This window comes from Vulpes vulpes, unplaced genomic scaffold, assembly GCF_048418805.1.
Source record: "Vulpes vulpes isolate BD-2025 unplaced genomic scaffold, VulVul3 u000000674, whole genome shotgun sequence".
Lineage (NCBI taxonomy): Eukaryota > Metazoa > Chordata > Mammalia > Carnivora > Canidae > Vulpes > Vulpes vulpes.
The window spans coordinates 179,687-203,449 of NW_027325812.1; the positions used below are offsets into that span (position 1 = coordinate 179,687).

General features: G+C 41.7%; 1 protein-coding gene across 14 annotated transcripts in view; it reads left to right on the forward strand.

Moving 5' to 3' along the window:
* RBMS2 (RNA binding motif single stranded interacting protein 2) overlaps window positions 1-23,763 on the forward strand; it is a 97,444-nt gene that overhangs the window by 60,614 nt on the left and 13,067 nt on the right. For 7 of the 14 annotated variants that reach the window (XM_072746215.1, XM_072746208.1, XM_072746213.1 and 4 more), the window contains 4 exons: window positions 11,810-11,976; window positions 17,188-17,246; window positions 18,063-18,154; window positions 19,926-20,083. In XM_072746215.1, coding sequence (XP_072602316.1) covers window positions 11,834-11,976; window positions 17,188-17,246; window positions 18,063-18,154; window positions 19,926-20,083 — 452 coding nt within the window. In that variant the 5' untranslated portion in view covers window positions 11,810-11,833. Of the gene's footprint in view, window positions 1-11,398; window positions 11,423-11,809; window positions 11,977-17,187; window positions 17,247-18,062; window positions 18,155-19,925; window positions 20,084-22,441; window positions 22,529-23,763 lie in introns of those variants that run through there. The other 7 variants (XM_072746206.1, XM_072746210.1, XM_072746205.1 and 4 more) reach the window with 2 other exon arrangements.

Consider the following 23,763-nt stretch of genomic DNA (forward strand, 5'->3'; position numbering starts at 1 on the left):
TGCCCCGTTCCAATTGTGTTTGAGATTATGAGTTTGGTAAAGTAGGTTAACTTTTTCCCAAGGAAAGTTTTGTTCAGATCACTGTCTTTTTGAGATTTAAGTTATTTTAGGAATTAGAAGATCACAGATCCCGGACTTAGGCAAAAAAAAACTCAAGTGTTTTAATATTCTATCCTACTCTTTTTTTTTTTTTAATTCATTTGGGGGAGAAAGAGAGAACACAAGCAGGGAGAGGGAGAAGCAGGCTCTCTGCTGAGCAGGGAGCCTGGTGTGGGGCTCGATTCCAGGACCCTGGGACTATGACCTGAGCTGAAAGCAGACGCTTAACCAACTGAGCCACCCAAGTGCCTCAGTATTATATCCTACTTAAAAAAAAAAAATAGTGTGTCAGATTTTTAAGAGATTTATTTATTTAAGGATTTTTTTTTTTTTTTTTTTTAGATTTTATTTACTTATTCATGAGAGACACAGACAGAGAGGGGCAGAGAACACAGGTGGAGGGAGAAACAGGCTCCCTGTGGGGAGCCCAATGTAGAATTTGATCCCGGGACCCCAGGATCATGCCCTGATCTAAAGGCAGACACTCAACCACTGAGCCACCCAGGTGCCCCTTATTTATTTATTTTAAAGTAATTACAGGGCACCTGGCTAGCTCAGTCAGAAGAGCATCTGACTCTTGATTTCGAAGTCTTGGGTTTGAGCTCCACGTTGGGTATAGAGATTACTAAAAAAAAAAAAAAAAAAAGTAAAGATTTTGAGTCTTAAAACCAGATCCCCAATCTACCAATCTGGGTATTCTTTGAACAGGTAGTGTGAGGGTGGAAAAGAGAAGTGCTGGTGTTTCCTGACTTCTGTGAGTTTCTGATCTATTTCTGGTTGAAATGAAATTGTGTTAAATGATGAAAATATGGTAAATGATGCGGTAGGGTAAAACAGATAAGCAGGTGTTATCTTTTCTCTTTTTGAAACAACTGCCTTGTGGAAGAGGCAGATACACTTCTCTGTGAGCCATGGAGCTGTACTGATGCAGCTATTCTTGTTTACTTTGCAGTTCCTTCTTAGGCCATATATTCTCCTGAACACAGATAATCCATCAGCCTAGCTGTGGAGGGGTTCAATAATGCAGAATAACACTCAGTGGGGGCTCAGTTGAGTTCCACACATATTCTTCCCAAGCAATTGGCTGTCACGTTCACAGCTTCAGCTGCTTAACCTTTAAAGATCCGGGATGCCTGGGTGGCTCAGCGGTTGAGCATCGGCCTTTGGCTCAGGGCCTGATCCTGGTTCCGGATCGAGTCCTGCATTGCGCTCCCTGTGAGGAGCCTGTTTCTCTCTCTCTCTCTCTCTCTGTGTCTCATGAATAAATAAATAAAATCTTAAAAAAAAACACCAAAAACCTTTAAAGATCCTTCTTTTGTCCTGAGAAGTTATTTACCTTTTTTTTTGTATTGTTTCCTCATACATATGAGGTATTGCCACACTGACATGTACCCACAAACTGGTGACATGGTTATTAGTTGGGTTGCAGGCATGAGCTTGTACTTCCTGAAACCACTGTGCCTCAAAGGGCTCTGCCCTCCTTAGAATTGTCCATATACTTCAGTTGAGGGCTCTTGGTCTAGTTGGTTTCTCTAAGCACCAATCTATATAAGAGAGTTTCATCTAGCGTATTTGAGTCATAGTTCAGATACGTTTGTTCCTTAAATGTTCTACACTGACTAGATGTTACCTACTGCCTGGAAACTTAGAACTGTTCTCTTTCCAGAAGGGAGAGAAACAAAGGATATAGGGTCATGTAAAGGGGTACTTTACGTGTTTACTCAGCTGTTTGCACTGGTTTGGATACTTTCAGTATTTGGGTTTTCTCTTACTTGATTCTGCTTAACAAAAAGCAAAGCAATGTAACAGAATGTTGAAATAAGACTAAGCCTCAGTTTCTAAGTTTCAAAAGAGAATAACACATCTCCAGTTCCACCTCACAGAGTTGTTAGGAAGATCAAATGACATCGTAGATGTGAAAGGATTTAAGGCACTGTTAAAGTTAAGACAAATTGATATAGGGATGCCTGGGTGGCTCAGCGGTTGAGTGCCTGCCTTCCGCCTGGGACGTGATCCCACGGTCCCAGGATCAAGTCCCACATCGGGCTCCCTGCATGGAGCCTGCTTCTCCCTCTGCCTGGGTCTCTGCCTCTCTGTGTCTTTCATGAGTAAATAAATAAAATCTTAAAAAAAAAAAAAAAAAAGACAAATTGATATAGAACAGAATTCTGTGTTAAATTGTACCTTGAGAATTTTTGCACATTGAGAGGGGTTTTTGTTACTCAGTTTTGGAGAAATCAGTTTCTCAAGAGCTTCTGACACAAATCTTCCACGCGAGTCTTCAAGGTAGAATGGTTGGTTCATCATTCAGGGTCCCAAAAGGAAACAGATGGCATATCCAAATTGAGTAATTTGAGAAAGATTTAATAAAGAGACTATTTACAAAGAGGTTTAAGGAAACCAGTGAGAGAGAGCAGAGTCCCCTATAGCCAGCAATTACAGAGCCTACATTACCTCATTACCTCTAGATCTAATAAAGCAAAGTACTGAGAGAGATTACCTCAGAATCTGAGAGTAGCTGTATGGAAAGAACTGTCGGCTTCAGTAGTTTGCAGCCAAATCATGGTACTTTGGCAGGAGCTAGGGAAATAAATACTCTGATCTCATTTTCCTCCTATGCTTTGATCTTGTGTACATCTGGTTAGCCAAATTCAGCTAGAAGCCAGAGGGCAAGGGAGCCTGTGCATGCACTCTCTACAGCAGCTTCCTGGTACACAAAGAAAGGTGGGCAAGAGTGGTGAGTGGATATGGAAATGCAAATGGATTCCTGGGCAATATGCTGTGGCTATATGCTTAACTGAGGATTCTGTAGTAATTTTGGCTTAGGGTTTTTGTGGGTTTTTTTTTTTTTTTAAGATTTATTTATTCATTCATGAGAGAGAGACTGAGAGAGAGGCAGAGACACAGGCAAAGGGAGAAGCAGGCTCCTCGCAGGGAGCCCAATGTGGGACTTGATCCCGGATCCCAGGATCACAACCTGAGCCGAAGGCAGGCACCTAACCGCTGAGCCACCCAGGCGTCCCAAGGCTTAGGGTTTTTAAGTAGCAATTGTATACTTGAGACCCAGTTTGAGTACCACCTGGTATAAACATAAAAAACTCTCTGGAGGCCATATGGTTGGTACACCTTACTGTTACCATCTTGGTATTAAAGGATATATGAAACAATTTGCTACTGTTGTGGGAAGACCCATGAAAGAGGAGGAGGAAGAGATAAGCTGGAGATGGTGTCAGGTTTACTTGAATTTAGAGGAAGTAGTAGAAAGTGCTGAGTCAGCTTTTAAAACCAGCTATGGGGTCGGGGGATAAATAAATGAAACCAGCTGTGGTGGACAGATATGTGTTATATGATCTCTGGCTCAGGCTCTGCATTTTCCAGAGATGCCTTTTTGTTTTTTGTTTTGTTTTTACTATTGTTAATGTTTATTGTTTTAGGAAAAGGGGCTTGTAGGAAATATCCCTTTCTCTCTCTCTCTCTCTCTCTCTCTCTCTCTCTTTTTGGTAAAGCTTGTTTTTTTAGCAATCTCTACACTCAATTTGGGGTTCGAACTCACGACCCTGAGGTAAGCACATGGTCTTCTGACTGAACCAGCGAGACACCTTGGAAATATCCATTTCTTGCTCTGATATGATTTAATGATTAATCTATACTTTCACTTGAATTTCAATAAAATATATAAATCTTAGGATGTTTCTATCTGGAAGTGGAGTAGGCTGATGTCAACCTAAGCTGAATTCTTTTTTTTTTTTTTTTTTTGAGATTTTATTTATTTATTCATGAGAGGCACAGAGAGAGAGATAGAAGCATAGGGAAAAGCAGACTCGTGCAGGGAGCCTGATGCTACTGATCTTAGGGCTCCAGGATTACGCCCTGAGCCAAAGGTAGACGCTCAACCACTGAGCCATCCAGGTGCCCCCGAAGCTGAATTCTGTGCTAGTTCATGTTAACCTGTGATTGCCAAATATCGCAAGATTTTTTTTAAAGATTTTATTTATTCATGAGAGACACGGGGGCAGGGGGTAGAGACATAGGCAGAGGAAGAAGCAGGCTCCATCTGGGAGCCTGATGTAGGACTTGATCCCAGCACTCCAGGATCATGCCCCGAGTGGAAGGCAGACACTCAGCCACTGAGCCACCCAGGTGTCCCTCTCAAGATGTTATTTTAGTGGTTGGAATGTCCTCTTCTCTCCACCCAACCCCATCAAATTTTTATAGTAGCTTTATTGAGATCTAATTCACATACCATACAATTCACTCACTTAAAGTATACAATTCAGTGGCTTTTAGTGTATTTGCAGAGTTTGTATCCATTACCATAATCAATTTTAGGACATTTTCATTACCCCCAAAAGAAACCCTACCACTTAGCCACCAGCCCTCTTCCACACCCCCTCCCGCCCCCCATTCTCACTGCTTACCTCTCCCAGTCAGGTAGTCACTAATCTACTTTGTCTATATATAGCTGTGCCTGTTCTAGATATTTCACGTGATGGAATCATACAATATGTGCTCCTTTGTGACTGACTTCTTTCACTTTGCATGTTTTGAAGGTTCATCCATGTAGTAGCATGTATCTATACTTCATTCCCTCTTATAGCTGAATAGTAGTTTCATATATGGATATACTATACTTTATTAACCATTCATCAGTTGATAGACATTTGTGTTGTTTCCACTTTGAGCTAATATAAGTAATGCTACTATGAAATTTGTACACAGGTTTTGTGTGGACATATGTTTTCAGTTCTCCTGGGTATATACTTAGGAGTGGAATTGCTAGGTTATGTGAAAACTGTGTTTAACTGCTTTAGGAACTCTTAAACTGTTTTTCAGAGCAGCTGTATCATTTTACGTTCCCACCAGCAGTGTAGAAGGGTTCCTGATTCTTTCTTTACATTCTTGCCAGCACTTGTTATTGTTATTATTGATTATAGCATCAAAGTTACTTTTTTTTTTCAAATTTTTTATTTATTTATGATAGTCACACACACAGAGAGAGAGAGGGGCAGAGACACAGGCAGAGGGAGAAACAGGCTCCATGCACCGGGATCCTGATGTGGGATTCAATCCCGGGTCTCCAGGATCGCGCCCTGGGCCAAAGGCAGGCGCTAAACCGCTGCGCCACCCAGGGATCCCTCAAAGTTACTTTTGATTAAAACAATTATCTTGGGCAGCCCAGGTGGCCCAGGGGTTTAGCGCTGCCTTTAGCCCCGGGCATGATCCTGGAGACCCGGGATTGAGTTCCACGTCGGGCTCCCTGCATAAAACCTGCTTCTCTCTGTGTCTGTGTCTCTGCCTGTCTCTCTCTCTCTCTCTCTCTCTCTCTCTCTCTGTGCCTCTCATGAATAAAAAAAATAAAATCTAAAAAAAAATAAAACAATAATCTTATTATAGCCATCCTAGTGGATATGAAATAGTATCTCATGATTTTGTAAAGATTTTATTTACTTGAGACAGAGAGAGAGAGAGAGAACGAGAGAGAGCACAGAGGCAGAGTGAGAGGGAGAAACAGGTTCCCCACTGAGTGGAGAGCCCAACGTGGGTCCCGAACCCAGGACCCTAGGATCATGACCTGGGCTGAAGACAGACGTTTAACCGACTGAGCCACCCATGCACCCTGTGATTTTTTATTTGCATTTCCCTATAGCACCCCATTAAAAGTTTAATTTCCTATACATTCTTCAAAATACAATTGTCGTTTTCTGAGAAACTTTTCCCTCAGGAATTACCTGTCTTTTCTTTCAAACTCCTATACAATTTTACTTGGATCCCCATTAGCACACATATTTCGTTTTGCTAGTTATGGAGATCATAAGCTCTGTTTTGTGAATTCCTTAATGGCTCCTGTGAGTGTGTGTTTAAATTTATTATGAAATATTTCACTCATACTCATGCATTTGTGAGCCCCCACTGTATCACATAGGGCTTGCATGTAGTTGGCATTCAGATGTTTATTGAATGACTCAAAGAGTCTTATGAGTGATTATTAAGAGGTCTTATTCCTAAGGGAAAGTGGACTTTCTCTTATTAGGAGATATTATGATGAAACAAGGGAAAGTATTTTAGGCAAAAATGAATATGCCTGGCTGGCTCAGTTGGAGAGCATGGGTCTCTTGATCTTGGAGTCATGAGTTCAAGCCCCATATGTTGCATAGAGTTTACTTTAAAAAAAAGTTCAGATGTGTTATATGTTCTAGAGACCACCAGCTCCAGAAACATGTCTTCTAGATCATCCATATCCAAGTTGCAATAAGAATTTTGATGTCAGGTCACCGGATTGTATATCTGTGAGATTTTTTTAGGGGTTTATTATAATGATACACAATTAGCAAATCCCCTGAGTTTTACTCCTTTTAGCATATATCCATGCCTATATACTATATGCTAGGAACTTAGTTAGCTAAGCACTAGACATAGGATGGGGTTTTCTCCTGCTCTGATGGTAATAAGTAAAGATAAGGGCCCAAGATGGGGATGACTCTGATGGCAAATGAATGGATACAGGATTTCTCAATTTTATTAAACCACACAAAATGAACACTTGATTAGAATCTAATTTTCAGAACGAAGACAGCGTTTTACTTACATTATAATTTAAGGATGCCTGGGTGGCTCAGTTGGTTAAGTGTCTGCCTTCAGCTCAGGTAATGATTGCAGGGTCTTGGAATCAAGCCCCATGGCAGGCTCCCTGCATCGTGGAGAGCCTGCTTCTCCATCTCCTCTCAGCTTGTGCTCTCTCTTGCTATCTCTTTTCCAAATTAAAAAAAAAAAACAAAACACACATTTAATTCACAAGTAGCTTATCAGCTTATCTTACTGGATCATTCTCTTAAAGATCTGATGAAAACTTAGTGATTGGGGGGGTTGGCATTTTATCATCTTTACCATTATGATCTCTTGAAAGAGAACAAAAGGAAGAACACTGTCTTGTCTTCCAGTTTCCTACAACTCAGCAACACAAGAAACTTAAAATTCCTGCTACAGGAAGAGGGGAATTCGATTTTTTTTTTTCTGGATAAAGATGAAAAGTTCTACATTTCTGGATCCCCATCCTAGAAGCCCTTCCCCAAGTATTTATTCCCAGATACTCTTAAGAAATTCATCACAGCCTATTCCCTGCACGTCCTTTAAACATCACCCCACCAATCTTTAGGCTTTTTCCTTACCTCCCTTCATGTCTAATATCTCCTAACTAGTCTCACCCTCTGGTTTCCCACCTCTCTAAACCAGCTTTGATAATGCAGCTGAGAAGTGTGATATTGTGTCTCTGTTTATAAACCCATCAATGTTTCCCACTCACTTCCAGAATTAAATTTCCCTTGTGAGAAGACTGATACCTGTACTCTTCTACCAGATAACTTTGCATATTCCTTTGATACATAATATACTACCATCCTTCCTTTCTGAAGGCAAATTTAATAATCTCAGGTATCTTAAATTCTAGGCTGAATGTGAGGGCCCTTGTTTAAAGGGGTCATATCTTGGAATTATAGGGCATAGTACAATTCCGAGTCCTGGTCTTTTTGGTTCTTTTTTTTTTTAAGATTTTATTTATTTATTTTAGAGAGAGAGAGAGAGAGAGAGAGAGAGAGAGAGTGTGTGTGTGTGTGCGCGCGCGCGTGCGCAAACAAGTAGGGAAGGGGCAGAAGGAGAGGGAGAAGACTCCACTCTGAGCAGGGAGCCTGACATGGGGCTTGATCCGAGGACCCGGAGATCATGGCCTAAGCTGAAGTCAGACACTTAACTGACTAAGCCACCCAGACGTCCCTCCAAGTTCTGTTCTGAAGGGCCACTAATTCAAATGACTTCAGGAGTTCCACCTACATGAATGTGAACCAAGGTTATAAGTAACAACCTGCCAGTTTTTCTTCTAGCAGCAGAACAAAACTACATGTCATTCAAAGGGATATAGTTAACTGATAGATGCTATAATAGATTTCTGTCCCTTCCTGAAGAGAACCTGGTGTACTAATAACTCAGCCATTTCAGCTTCTCTAATAACCCTGGAGTTTACCTCACATGAAAATGACATATTTTAGGACATTGTGATAAAAAGCAAATTAGCTTAGAATTTAGAGTCTGCTTTGGTTTATGAAATCTACTATAGTACAGAAGAATTAAGGAAATATCTTGCTCTTCAGTGTCTAGCTTAGGCCCTGACAGGACCAGTGACCTCAGAGAACCATTTCAGTAGGAGTCAAGAGAGTCAATACTGCCCTATGCTTCCCTCCCCCATAAGAATATCTCAGTTCTGTACCCTTGTACATACTATCCTTTTCTTATATACATAGGTAAACATTGATTTTTAGTTTACCTTAGTTATTATGTCTGCCCAAATAGTTTCCTTTGGGAATCCATATAGGCTTTACCTAGGGACTTTCTCAAGTTTTCTTTTCTTTTTCTTTTTTTTTTTTTTTTTTTAATTTTTATTTTATTTATGATAGTCACAGAGAGAGAGAGAGAGGCAGAGACACAGGCAGAGGGAGAAGCAGGCTCCATGCACCGGGAGCCCGACGTGGGATTCGATCCCGGGTCTCCAGGATCGCGCCCCGGGCCAAAGGCAGGCGCCAAACCGCTGCGCCACCCAGGGATCCCTCTTTTCTTTTTCTTAGACTTTCTTACCACTCAAAATGAGGGTTGTTTGTTTTGTTTTGTTTTGTTTTTTACCATTTCTCTTTGGAGCCAAACCTATGTGACAATTTCAGCTGCATTGAATTAAGAGATAAAAGGGTTTTTTGTTTTTCTTTTAAAGATTTTATTTATTTATTTATTTATTTATTTATTTATTTATTTATTTATTTGAGAGAGAGAGAAAATGAGGGAGGGGCAGAGGAAGAGGGAAAAAGCAAACACTTTGCTGAGCAGGGAGCCTGATGCCAGGCTCTATCCTAGGACCCTGAAATCATGACCTGAGCCGAAGGCAGACACTTAACCAACTGAGCCACCCAGGCACCCCCAAGGTTTTGGGTTTTTTTTTTTAACCATATCTTTTTCCTTAGGAATTTTTCAGGCCTTGCAGCAAGTTTATTATCAACTAAGTCATGTTTTTATTTTTTAAAGATTTTATTTATTTATGCATGAGAGACAGGGAGAGAGAGAGAGAGAGAGAGAGAGAGAGAGAGAGAGAGAGAGAGGCAGAGACACTGGCAGAGGGAGAAGCAGGCTCCATGCAGGGAGCCTGACATGGGACTTGATCCCGGGTCTCCAGGATCCCACCCTGGGCTGAAGGTGGCGCTAAACCGCTGAGCCACCGAGGCTGCCCTAAGTGATGTTTTTAAATGATAGCTAAGGCCTTAGTATTAAAACCAAGGTTATAGCTATGTAGCAAATCAATAACTTCTTTTCAGTTTATCTCTTTCTTCAGTAACCCTTGTGTTCTCGTTTGGATAGCCCTGGCATCTTTGAAACTGCCCCATTGTGTATTTTTAAGCAACTTTCAGACAAGACAAAAATAGGGCAAATAAACCTAAAAGTCATACATTCAGATCTAGAAATGACAGTACTTGTTTTTTTTTTTTTTTTCTTTTTTGACAGTACTTGTTTTAAGAATGACATTGAAGGGACGCCTGGGTGGCTCAGCAGTTGAGTGTCTGCCTTCGGCCAAGGGCCTGATCCTGGAGACCCGGAATCAAGTCCCATGTCAGGCTCCCTGCATGGAGCCTGCTTCTCCCTCTGCCCGTGTCTCTGCCTTTCTCTCTCTTTCTCTGTCTCTCATGAATAAATAAATAAAATCTTAAAAAAAAAATACACACATGCCGCACGCACCATCTGCCTTTATTGACTGTATCATGTGACTGTCACCACTATCATATGGGTTGTTCTATATGGGAAGTCCTAGTATAAGTGCTGGCAAAAGAAAAGAGGACAAGGTTGGGAAATATAACGGGTTATTGTAGCTGTAGTAAGTCATGAGTCTTTGGGCCATCTCAGAATGTGGTCTTAGGTCTCTTCTTTGCTGCAATGTAGAGCCAAGGGATAAGCTGCTGTGTTTGTGCAAGTGAGTGCACATTTTTATTGTGTATAGTGACAAAGATAGGAAAATTCTTGCTTTAACACATTTTAGCCCAAGCAAAGATTTTATTTTAAAGTTTGCTAAAGGTCAGAGTCATAAAATATAAGAGGCACATTTCACATTAATTAAGATTCTTTGGAGAGGAAGATTTCTTCTCTTTGATATTCATGTTTCTCTTTTTCTTCTGTTACTACTGCTTGCCCTCAACACCACCACCAAAAAGAGGGGTGGGGGTGGGGACCTGGAGAAGAAACTAGCATTCGAGAGGGAAGTAATTCCAAATAGAGTAATACTATAAAGTGCTTTGAGCCTAGGGAGAACTGGAATATGAGTATGATGTAGTAAAATGCACTATATTATAAGTAACTGTGTGAATTTAGAGTATTATGAACCAAATATAAATGTAAACACTAGAAGCCTGATTAGGACATAAGGATTTAAAATATCCATGAGGGGGGATCTCTGGGTGGCACAGCGGTTTAGCGCCTGCCTTTGGCCCAGGGCGCGATCCTGGAGACCCGGGATCGAATCCCACGTCAGGCTCCCGGTGCATGGAGCCTGCTTCTCCCTCTGCCTGTGTCTCTGCCTCTCTCTCTCTCTCTCTGTGACTATCATAAATTAAAAAAAAAAATTAAAAAAATAAAAAATAAAAAAAAATAAAATATCCATGAGGAATGGATCCCTGTTTCACCCAACTAACAGAAGTTTTTCTCTAACAGAAGTACCTTAAAAATGTAACAGAATCTGGTTGCCTGCCTTGGTATCAGTAGCAAGAGATGAGGGATGCTTCATCCCAAATCTTGGGTTTCCTTGACCATAATGTATCTATTGTTCAGTCACTTAAACTTTTAAAAATTTGTAAGTTACTGAGGACTAAATCTGTATTAGTATGGTAACAAATTTTAGTTTTTACTGGTAATTAGTATTTTTACATGGTCATTTGTATTTCATTTTATTTGTCTAAGTTTATAATAATGTTTAAGATCTTGAAGGAATTTTGCAGTTCTCCTATTCTACAGTTTTTTTGAATCATATGTTAAATTTATTTATAGTTTTAAAGTTTCATTTCATCTTCATAATTTTTATTTTTTATTTTTTTAAAGATTTTATTTATTTATTTATTTATTTATTTATTTATTTATTTATTTATTTATTTATTTATTTATTTATGAGAGACACAGAGAGAGAGGCAGAGACATAGGCAGAGGGAGAAGCAGGCTCCATGCAGGAATCCCGATGCAGGACTTGATCCTGGGACTCTGGGACCACGCCCCGAGCCAAAGGCAGACGCTCAACCATTGAGCCACCCAGGTGTCCCTCATCTTCATAATTTTCAAATAGAACCTAGATATTGTTAGTCTCATCTCATTATATTAACTTAAGAGGCATACGTTGTGTTCTCCAGTATCAGTCTGATAAAAACATTCTACTATAACAAAGTATTTTTTTTTCAAAACCTTTAACAAGCCTATTTTGACCTCTCGTTATTCATGAAAGATAGGTAAGACAGTTACGTATTTTCTTATTCTATGACAGAGAGGAATTCCTTAGTTTTGGTGTTGTTTTGTTTTTACTCTCTATTGAGTTAATTGCTGTTAAAGTTTGGAATCATTCTTTCCATGGAGCCAGGATCTTCCTCACTCTCCAATATCTAAATGTATAATCTTCTGACCTTCTGTTCCTCATGTCTTTCTGCAGCCATATGTGTCATTGTCTCAGCAGATGGCACCACCTAGTCCAAGCAGCAGTACCCCAAACAGCAGCAGTGGGAGCAATGGAAATGACCAGTTGAGCAAAACCAACCTCTATATTCGGGGATTGCAACCAGGCACTACTGACCAGGACCTTGTCAAATTGTGCCAGTCGTAAGTTGGGGAACATGTGAGGAGGCTTGAGAGACAATACAGATTCAGTGATACTGGCTTCTTGTCAGATACTCTTGTCCTGAAATACAGCATTATTTGTCACAAGGTTTCCTAGCAGTCCCTCTTAAGGAAATTCTACCTGCTTCTTTTTTTTTTTCTTTTTTTTTTAATTTTTATTTATTTATGATAGTCACAGAGAGAGAGAGAGAGAGAGAGGCAGAGACACAGGCAGAGGGAGAAGCAGGCTCCATGCACCGGGAGCCCGACATGGGATTCGATCCCGGGTCTCCAGGATCGCGCCCTGGGCCAAAGGCAGGCGCCAAACCACTGCGCCACCCAGGGATCCCCTCTACCTGCTTCTAATGTGTAAAACCTTTGTGTGTTTCTTTCTTTTTTTTAAGATTTATTTTTATTTTCTCATAAATATTTATATTTATGAGAGAGAGAGAGGCAGAGACACAGGCAGAGGGAGAAGCAGGCTCCATGCCAGGAGCCCAACTCGGGACTCGATCCCGGGACTCCAGGATCGCACCCTGGGCCAAAGGCAGGGACAAAACCGCTGAGCCACCCAGGGATCCCCCCCTTTGTGTGTTTCTCTGAGGAAAGTCAGGATGGGCTGGCCTTTGAAGCTGAGTATGTGACTATTTCCATTGTGCTCCCAGAACTGATGGTCTTTGTGGAAAGATTCCTGTCCTTACACCTCATATAGAAATGCTTAATGTCTCTAAAGATATTGATTAGAAGGCAGTGAGAGTTGGCAGTAGGGGTAGAAGAAGGTAGAACTAGACAATTGCATTGTACACTTAGGAGCTTTTCTACTGAGAGATAATCCCAATGAACTAGAGGAGCTCTCAAATTAGTGGATAAAGGAGAAGGTGGAGAAAAGGGCTATTGCTTTGCATCTACCCCTTACATACCTTTTGGGATTCTTCACAGTATATTTGAATCATGAGGTAGAGATAACTACCATGGAATTAGCCCAGTTGGGAATGCTGGAAAAATTGCAAGGATCCAAAGATGCCAGCTCAGTTCCATTTGGCAGAAAAATATGTGTTTCGGGATCCCTGGGTGGCACAGCGGTTTAGCGCCTGCCTTTGGCCCAGGGCGCGATCCTAGAGACCCGGGATCGAATCCCACGTCGGGCTGCCGGTGCATGGAGCCTGCTTCTCCCTCTGCCTATGTCTCTGCCTCTCTCTCTCTCTCTGTGTGACTATCATAAATAAATAAAAATAAAAAAAAAAGAAAAATATGTGTTTCAAATGATATATTTGAGGGAATGCTTAGAGGAAGAAGTCTGGGGGATGAGAGGGGAAAACTGAGTTTGGGCAAGTGAATGGTGGAAAGAAATAGAAATAGGAAGCTTAGACTGTGTAATAGCCATCTTTTAAAACTTTTTATTTATATATAACAGACATAGAAAAGTGCACAAATCCTAAGTGTATATACAACAGTGACTTCACAAGGTGAACATACCCTTGTAACATAGAACATCACCAACTCTTCAGAAGCCCACCTCTCAGTTTCTGTCCCCCCTACCCCCAATGATATCTAAATAATTGATTGCTGTGGTTTGTTTGAACTTCATATAAATATAATGATATAGTGGAATGCCCTTTTATGTCTGGCTTCTTTTGCTCAGTGTTATTTGTGAGATTCATCTACATTGTTCCATATAGCAAAACTTTGTTTCTTCTTATTGCCTTATGGAATTCCATTATAGGAATATACCATAGTTCATTTACCCATTCTGTTGTTGCTGGACATTTTGAGTTGTTTCTAGTTTGTGACTATTATGAATATGAATAGTACTGCCATGAACTTGTACATGTCGGTGCATATGTGTACACATTTATGTTGGCAATATAAATTGATGAGTCATAGGATATACATGTGTTCAGCTTTTGTAGATAACACTAAGTAATTTTCTGAAATGGTTAAACTAATTCAAACTCCCACAGCAGTGTATGTAAATTCTAGCTGTTCCAAATCTTGGAAAAGCAGAACATTCTGCCCCCAAATGTAGTTGTAGGAGTCATCAGAGATATTTTATAAGTCCCTTACTCTTCTGAGGTTTGGTCCATGCAAATCATACAGGTTTTTGCTAACACTGCACTGTACAAACTCAATCTCTAAAGGCTAGGCATATGGGTAAAACTGGTTTCTTTACCTCAGCTCACCTTGCTAGAAAACTATTTAAATGGAAGTGAGGGGACTTAGTCTAGAACTAGTAATTTTTGAGAGGAATGGGAATTGGCAGAAATATTGGTGTGTGAGAGAAAAGACTATCATATCAGTCTGGTTTGTTGATTTCTGCACCATGTATTTCTAGTACTAACTATAATGTGCTACATAAATCCTCTCATTCCGCAAGACCACAAGACAAAAACTCAGGTCTACTTCACCATACTTTTAGGCTTTCATTTTGCTCTTCCTAACAGTTGCCTTACCTTTGACTATGTCTGAAGGGATGAGAATAGTTAGGGTCATCATATAGGATGGAACTAAGGAGCTCAATAGGGGACTATGGAGAAGTAGAAATGAAGCAGGGAAAGAATAGGTGCTAGATGAATTATGACAAAAAGGAGGCAGAAAAGAGCAGGTGGCTGAAACCCTTTTGGATCCTGCGAGCTAAACCTTTCTAGGAAGCATGTTTACCGTGCACAGAGGGACTTCCTGGTTTTGTCCCAGTTGTCTCTCTGGGATGTAGGGGAAGTGAATGTTGCTAGATCCTAAACCCTGCTGGGCAGACAGGAGAGACAGAGTCTGGGATAGGAACCCCTGGCTCTCCTGGAGAGGCTCCGTCCTCTGTGGAAGAAGCAGCAGCACCCTAGCTATTGTCAGCTGTAGTAGAAACTCTGGGCTCTTATCTCAACCTGCTCAGACCACAGCAAACTCCACCCTGAGGCCTTGATAGGGATAGCAGCATGTATGTCCTCTAGCCAGGCTCATGCATCCCTTCCTTTGCCTTAATTTGAAAAGAATCCAAATATGTAGCCCTAAAGGGCTAGGCTCTCCACATTCATCCCCACCCCCATTTTTTAAAAAAGATTTTATTTATTTATTCATGAGAGAGAGAGAGAAAGAGGCAGAGGGAGAAGCAGGCTCCATGCAGGCAGCCCGACGTGGGACTCGATCCAGGGTCTCCAGGATCATGCCCTGGGCCAAAGGCAGACGCCTAACCGCTGAGCCACGCAGGCGTCCCTCCACCCCCATTTTAATGTGTTCTTTTCCCAGCCTCCAGGGCATTGCTTGGCTTATTCTGTCTAATTCAGTGGGTGACAGAAGCCCAACCAAAAAAGTCAGTGAGAGGCTCCCAAGGAACAAAAAATATATCAATCATCATATAATCTTTAGGGATGAGAGGGGAAATTAAAAAAACAAACAAAACCAACACTTGTTTAGGGTATTGGTCTCGTATTCAGTCCTTGCCAACTGTTTTCGGTTAAATCCTATGCTTCTGATTCTTTAATTTTCACCTTCCTAGAGTGGAACTTAAAGACTTCTTTCTAGTGGAACAATTGTAATATAGTCCTGACCTGTGATACTGCACTGCTCAAGTTTGGGGAACTCCAGATGACTTTGCTGCCAAAGTATAATTTTCAAAAAGTTGAAAAACATGACTCATACAAATGTAGGTAAACACATGCTCACTATTTATTTCATTCATTAATAAGGGAACCAATAAGATGATAAAATGAATTCAAAGAGCATTTGAGGGACTGAATATTTATAGGTACTAAAGAAAGAATGTTGGAATAAGATTGATAGGTTATATACAAAATTAGTTCATATCCTACAGGACAGTATAAAACAGTAACCTTTGGGATTCTCTCTTTTCAGCTCAGGTCATGGTCTTGGGGTGGTGGGAATCAAGCCCCATGTCAGGCTCTGTGCTCACCATGGAGTCTGCGTGTCCTTCTTCCTCTGCTTTACCACCCCCCCCCCCCAAAATAAATAAATAAAATATTTTTTAAAAATTAAAAAAAGAAATTATTTGTATTTCTACTGGACAAAATATACAAGTTAATATATATCTTCACAAGGTCTGGACCCTAGTAGTAAGTAGTAAGTCAAAGAAATACCCCCCCAGGGGATCCCTGGGTGGCTCAGGGGTTTGGCGCCGCCTTCGGCTCAGGGCCTGATCCTGGAGACCCGGGATTGAGTCCCACGTCGGGTTCCCTACATGGAGCCTGCTTCTCCCTCTGCCTCTGTCTCTGCCTCTCTCCCTGTCTCTCATGAATAAATAAATAAGGTCTTAAAAAAAAATACCCCCCTAGATAATGAGATATATTTCAAATGGGCCTTGTAGACAGTGTTCCAGAATGACATTGAAAGGATATTTTCAGTCCTCATTTTGTCTTACTGTTAAGTTTTGGGAAATTGTCCTTATACTGTTGCTGTGGCCTTATACCTACTCACCTCCCTAACATACTCAAGTCTTGACAGTGAGAAATAGAAATCTTAGAATAAAGTAAACCAGGAAGAGAGAACCGTTTGCACTAAAGTTAAGGTTCCTTGAATATAATAACAAAAATGACAGCAGTTAAGAACTTTCAAGTGTTTGCCATGTAGTAGATATTAGTGCTTTGTATCCATGAATTCATATCGTATTCCCAACAACCCTGTTTCTGCAGATAATGAAACTGAGGCCTGGGAAAGTTAAATGACTTGTCCACGATGACAGCTCCACAGTGCCAGAGCCAGGGTTTGAACAGAAACAGTTTGGTTCAGGTTAACCTTTACTCAGGGGTAGAGAGCAGGGTATCAGAAAAGACAGGTGTGTATGATTTTTCATAGGAGGAATGGTGTTTTTCCAAAAGAAAATAAGTAATTATTAAGGATTATATTTAGTCTCCAGGGAATTCCAGCCAATGCTCTGCCTGTACAGATTCTGTTATGTGGACATCACCAGGCTTCTTTCCCAGAAGATAGTAGTCTCTTTCCAACTAATACCTGAGTCTTAGTTGGGGAAGAAGAGAGAAATGTGTTGATATTATAAGGACTACAGTTACCTTATTTCTTGTAGGCACCTTTGGAGAATAGGTGTATATGAGAAGCATGACATTTTAAATTCATTTTTTCTTGTTTTTATTAAGGTTTGAGTGGAAACAGTTGTGAAGAAGAGGCATGGATTCATCCAGATGTCTCAGTCCCTGATCTGTTCCAAATACCTGCCCCAACATTATCACTTTGCATTTTCTTTTCCCTTAGATATGGCAAGATTGTCTCCACTAAGGCCATACTGGACAAGAGCACAAACAAATGCAAAGGTGAGAGTACGAGGAGTCTCTGTAAGGTTTTCAGGCTTAAAAGACTAGTAGATAGTTAGATTGTTTGGTGACCAGATAGCTAGAGCTGAAAATGCTCTTTAAAAAAAAAAAAGAAAGAAAGAAAATGCTCTTTTGAGGACCCAAGGCTAGAAGCCTTCACAGAGTGCCTGTGAGTCCCTTGTGCTTATTTTGGACTTCATGTTTCATGAAGATTCCCCAGATTGGATGGTAGGTTTGAGTAGGTAAGATTATTTCTACTTAGTAAACCGTTAGAAATGCCTTGTTGTGGTGATAGTGGTGGGATAACTTAGTATTATCTTGTAAGGGTGAATAACTTTGTTGAGATTTTGAGCAGCTCTAAGTGGGGATGGAAGAGAGGAAGGAACGGGAAGGACTATCTGTTGGGGTGGATCAGGCTTCTTGCAGGTGCCTGGCTATCTGCAGTGGAGAGGCTGTATTCCCTACATTCCTAGCATTCTTGGGATTTGGCTAGAAAGCAGGAAAGAATTCTGTTAGGGGTGGGGGCTGTGGATTATTACAAGAGCCTAGTTTCTGAAACCTTAGATTTCTTAAGGGGAGAGGGGGAAGGCAACATCACAAGGACTTCATTGGCCTTGGCTTTCTTAGCTGTAAAACTGACCAAATATCATGGGATTTGACAAGTACGTGGATAACCACATGAAACGTCTTAATTTCTCTTTCTCCCTACTACTTTTATTACATGGATGATAATTCTTCCTCTGTCTCCTGAAAATTATTCTTCTTCCTACCTCCCTTACACCCTCGCCTCCTAGTGATGCTGTTTCCCTGTTCTAGGCTATGGCTTTGTGGACTTTGACAGTCCTTCAGCAGCACAGAAAGCTGTGACAGCACTGAAAGCCAGTGGTGTACAGGCACAGATGGCAAAGGTAAGGGCACTTGCTGTCCCATGTCTGTTCCTCAGAGGGGTTGTGCTTAGCACCAGAGCTTGAGTTCTAAGGCCTCCAGAGGGTTTAAAGCCATGAATTTGATGGGTGAGGGCTATCTGAAATATTTTTTTTACTATGTCTGGCCAAAGATGGCCTGGGCCAGGGTCCCAGTACCCCTTGGCTGCCAGAGGAAGATGTTCTTCAAAATCTGTGGCAGGTTAGATCTGGAGACTCTGTTCCTCTCATCAAATATTATAATTAGATAAGAGGGTCAAGAGGCTTCCCTTTCTCTTGCTGTTTCCCCATTTCCACCTTGGCCCTTGCCTACCAGACATCTTGTAGTAGTTTTGCAACATTCTCTGAAGAAGCCAGTTGTGCAACTCAGATGTTAGGAACAGTGCTGTTCTCTCTGGGTGCAGGTTTGGGGGTGGGGGGGAGATAGGGGTAGGAGAGTTGTTAGGAGTTGGGGAGAGGAGAGCCAAAGCAAGGAAGAAAACTGTCCTTCCTTGTTGAATCTCCCTGGAGCTTTTATCTTAATCCAAACTATTAGAAAACCAGAGGTTTTTCTCTCCCTTTTTTGAGGTGGGATTGCTCCCTTGCCTTTCTGAAGTCATTGTGAATACTCTATAGAGCTGATGAGGCAGGCCTACCCGGCACCTCTTACTGTATGGTTAAAGAATTAAAAGTCCTGAGGGGAAAGGCAGAAGAGGGGTTGGAGTTTGCTGGTGACCCACTGTCTAGGGCAGTGACTACTTAAATTCTTAACAATACAGCTATGGGAAGTTCTTGCCATTTTGCATATTCTACTCCCTGGAGGGGCTCTTCTGAAACCTCTTCTTTCTGGAGAAAAGCCCTCTCACAGTGGAGTTCAGGAGCTTTCAGAGTTCCTATGAGACTAGAGCTCTCCGGGCTGCATGCTGACCCAGTAAGCTATACATTTGCCCCCTGGTGCAGCCCCCAGCACATTGCCTTCCCTTTCCCCTTCTCCCTCTTCCTGCTCTCTCTCCACTGGGGAGTGAACAGGCATTCCTACTCAGAGGATTCTGCTCTGGCCGGAAGAGGAAGGAGGGGGGATTACTTAAAACAGTCCAGCAGGGGAGCAGTGCTGTCCGAGAGAATCCAGCCCCAGGAGTAGGCTGTTGGCAGGGAGTGCTGCCCTGCCTGGTTCTTAAAGAGACAGCCAAAACTTCATCAGTGACTTGTATTATGGGCTTCTAAAGTACTAGAAATATTAAATCTGCTTTCTTCTTCTTCTTCTTCTTCTTCTTCTTCTTCTTCTTCTTCTTCTTCTTCCTTCTTTCTTCTTCTTTCTTCTTTCTTTTTTTTTTTTTTAAAGATTTTATTTATTTATTCATGAGACACACAGAGAGAGAGAGGCAGAGACACAGGCAGAGGGAGAAGCAGGCTCCATGCAGGGAGCCAGATGTGGGACTCGATCCCAGGACTCCAGGATCACACCCGCTGGGCTCAAGGCAGGCGCTAAACCGCTGAGCCACCCAGGGATCCCCCAATTCTTTCTTCTTTCTTCTTTCTTCTTTCTTCTTTCTTCTTTCTTCCTTCCTTTTTTTGGCCTGGATTCAACATCCAATCCACGGCAGTGAGACTAAGTGTTATAAACAGTTAAGATTCCTTTGGTTTATGTGGCCCCCTTCCTACTATGTCTTTTCAGAGATGTCATTTGTGATGAGGGCTGAGGGTTGTAGAGGGATAAGAGATGTGAGTTTTTTAAAAAAAAAGATATGAGTTTCATTTCCTCCCTTTTTTTCCATAGCAACAGGAGCAGGACCCCACAAATTTATACATATCAAACCTTCCTCTGTCAATGGATGAGCAAGAACTAGAGGGGATGCTGAAGCCTTTTGGCCAAGTTATCTCCACTCGAATCCTCCGAGACACCAGTGGGACCAGCAGAGGGGTTGGCTTTGCAAGGTGAGAGATGCCAGAGTGGGAAATGAGATTAATGAAGAATGTCACTTGGAAGGTCACCAAAAAAAATCTGTGCCCTCTTCCTCAAGGGACCAAAGTGTTGGCCTAAATAACTTGATAGTGAATCAGAAATTCGTTTAACTATAGGTCATAATACCTAAAGACCGATTTGCCCCCAAATCTCTATCCTTTCCCCACTATTTCTTGCTATGCTAGCATTTGTTCCTTTGATCCAGACCCAAACAGAATAAAATAATTCTGATCTTTTTTATAGATAAGGAAACCAAAGCCCCCACTGTGAGGTGATTTGCCCAAGGTCCCCCAGTAATGGATGGTAGAACAGAGCCCTAATCCTTCTGCCTTCAAGATCAGTGGGATGGGGATGCCCGGGTGGCTCAGTGGTTTAGTGCTGCCTTTGGCCCAGGGTGTGGTCCTGAAGTCCTGGGATGGAGTCCCACGTTGGGTTTCCTGCAGGGAGCCTCTTCTCCCTCTGCCTGTGTCTTGGCCTCTCTCTCTCTCTCTCTCTCTCTCGGTGTCTCTCATGAATAAATATATAAAAGTCTTAAAAAAAAAAAAGATCAGTGGGATGAAGTAGAAGATTTGGTCTTCCTTTTCAGTTCTGTTGAGAGACTTAGATTCTGGAACCAACTCTGCCATTGAGTGCCTCTGTGATACCAGACCTTTCTGAGCCTTGGTTTATTCTGTGAAGTGGAGAGTGATTTTTATTTTAAGATTTTATTTATTTATTCATGAGTGACACAGAGAGAGAGGGGGGGGCAGAGACATAGGCAGAGGGAGAAGCAGGCTCCATGCAGGGAGCCTGACATGGGACTCAAGGATCACGCCCTGGGCCAAAGGCAGGCACCAAACCACTGAGCCATCCAGGGATCCCCTGGAGAGTGATTTAGATGAGTGATTTTCTTCAGGTGTCCCTAGAACTTCAGAGTTCTCCAGGGCGCCCTCTTCTGAGCTGAGGTGTCATTGTAGGGCTTTGGCCTCCCCAACCCACTGAAAAAATGGTTCTGCTTTTATTTTAAGATTTTGTGTGAGGAAAAAAAAAAGATTTTGTGTGAGGGACACCTGGGTGGCTCAGTGGTTGAGTGTGTCTGCCTTTGGCTCAGGGCGTGATCCTGGTCTGGGGATCAAGTCCCACATCAGGCTCCCTGTGAGGAACCTGCTTCTCCCTCTGTCTATGTCTCTGACGCTCTCTCTCAGTGTCTCTAATGAATGTAAAAAAAAAAAAATGAGATTCTGTTGCTTTTTTTTGCACGTTTGAAAACTATTGGAATAAATGATCTAAAGGTCCCATTTTGTTTTATGATATCTTGTCTGGTTCAGGAACACTCTTACTCTGAAGTGTTTCAGATCTTGGGAACAAGGTATAGGGCCTCTTCCCTAGCTAACTCAATCATGGTAGCACCACCTGCTGGCAATCCCAAGTATAACTAAAAGAGTTCCTAGGCTTGTGGTCCTACACTTACTTACTTACTTACTTACTTACTTACTTATTTATTTATTTATTCATGAGAGACACATACACACACACACAGAGGCAGAGACACAGGCAGAGGGAGAAGCAGGCTCCATGCAGGGAGCCTGACGTGGGACTCAATCCCCGGTCTCCAGGATCACGCCCTGTGCTGAAGGCAGCGCTAAACCGCTGAGCCATCTGGGCTGCCCCCACACTCTTTTTTGAATTTAAATTCAATTAATTAGAATGCCTAGGTGGCTCAGTGGCTGAGTTTCTGCCTTCGGCTCAGGTGTGATCCCGGAATCCCAGAATTGAGTTCCGCATCAGGCTCCCTGCATGGAGCCTGCTTCTCCCTCTGCCTGTGTCTCAGCCTCTCTGTGTCTCTCATGAATAAATAAATAAAATCTTTAAAAAAAATAAATTCCATTTATTAACATATACTGTATTATTAGTTTCAGGGGTAGAATTTAGTGATTCATCAGTAGCATATAACACCCAGTGCACATTATATATTATTTGCCCTCCTTAATGCCCTTCACCTGGTTACCCTATCCCCCTACACACCCCCTTCTAGCAACCCTATTTGTTCCCTATAGTTCAGAGTCTCTTATGTTTTGTCCCCCTCTCTAATTTCGTCTTATTTTATTTTCCCTTCCTTCTTCTATGATCCTCTGTTTTGTTTCTTAAATTTCACATATGAGTGGAAATCATGATAATTGTCTTTCTCTGATTGACTTATTTTGCTTAGCATAATATCCTGTAGTCCCATCCACATGGTTACAAATGGTAAGTTTAATTTTTTTGAATGCTGAGTAGTATTCCATTGGTTATGCTTACGACATCCTCTTTATCCATTCATCTGTCGATGGACATCTGGGCTTTTTCCATAGATTGGCTGTTGTGGACATTGCTGCTCTAGACACTGGGGTGCAGATGCCACTTCGGATCACTGTGTTTGGCTCCCACACTAAGCAAAGGTTCTCGACCCTTTTCAGTTCATGGCACTAACTTAAGTTATGTCAATAATATTTTTGCTCTAAACCAAAAGAAATACTTAAGAGGCACCTGGCTGGCTCAGTCAGTAGAGCATGTGACTCTTGATCCCTGGGGTTGTGAGTTTGAGTCCCATACTGGGAGTAGAGTATACCTTTAAAAAAAAAAAAAGGGGGGGATCCCTGGGTGGCTCAGCGGTTTAGTGCCTGCATTTGGCCCAGGGCATGATCCTGGAGTCCTGGGATCAAGTCCCACGTCGGGCTCCCAGCATGGAGCCTGCTTCTCTCTCTGCCTCTCTCTCTCTCTCTCTCTCTGTCTATCATGAATAAATAAATACAATCTTTAAAAAAAAAAAAAAAAAAAAACAAGAGGGGCACCTGAGTCAAGAGTCTGATTCTTGATTTTGGCTCGGGTCATGATCTCAGGGTTGTAAAATCCAGCTCCGTGTCGGGCTCTGTGTTCATCATAGAATCTACTTGTCCCTCTCCCTCTGCTCCTCTCCCCTCTCGCTTGCTCACTTGCACTCGCTTATGCTCTAAGTAAATAAGTGAATAAAATCTTTAAAAAAAAAAAAAAGAAAAAAAGATTTTTATTCCATTCTTAAGTAACTATACTTACTAATGGGATGTTCATCTGTTGAACACTGCATAACTTCTCAAACCTTGGAATCAGATTGGGTACTTACACCCTCATTTCTTGTTACATTTTGGTTTCCTTACGGTATTTGCTTTTGTCATAGCAACTGTGGAAAAACCAGCTTTACAAAAAATGTTATCAAAAGGACTGTAGGGTGGTCTGATGTTGAATTGGTAAGCTGTTCAGAGTTGATAGTCTGCATGGTATTCAATAGATGTTACTGTATTTTCTTCAGAATGTTAGAAAAATCCCCTGTATTTGCCCCTGTGAGCTCACCACAGTGGCACAGGGTGCCTCAGAGCCCAGTTTGGAAACTGGCTTTGAAGACTTGAAAACCTGTGAAATCTCTTGCATGTTCCTAAAATGCTACCTATATGTTTTCTTACACATGTAGATCCTGCAAAGTAGAATTTTCAACAATTACAAATAATGACTTTTTAAATAAAACTGTCATGTTGTTTATAAGTGTATCCAAATAGATCGAAATATCCTAGCAATTTGATACACAAAACTATCCCTTTAAAAATACTTAAGGCGGGGGATCCCTGGGTGGCTCAGCGGTTGAGCGCCTGTCTTCGGCCCA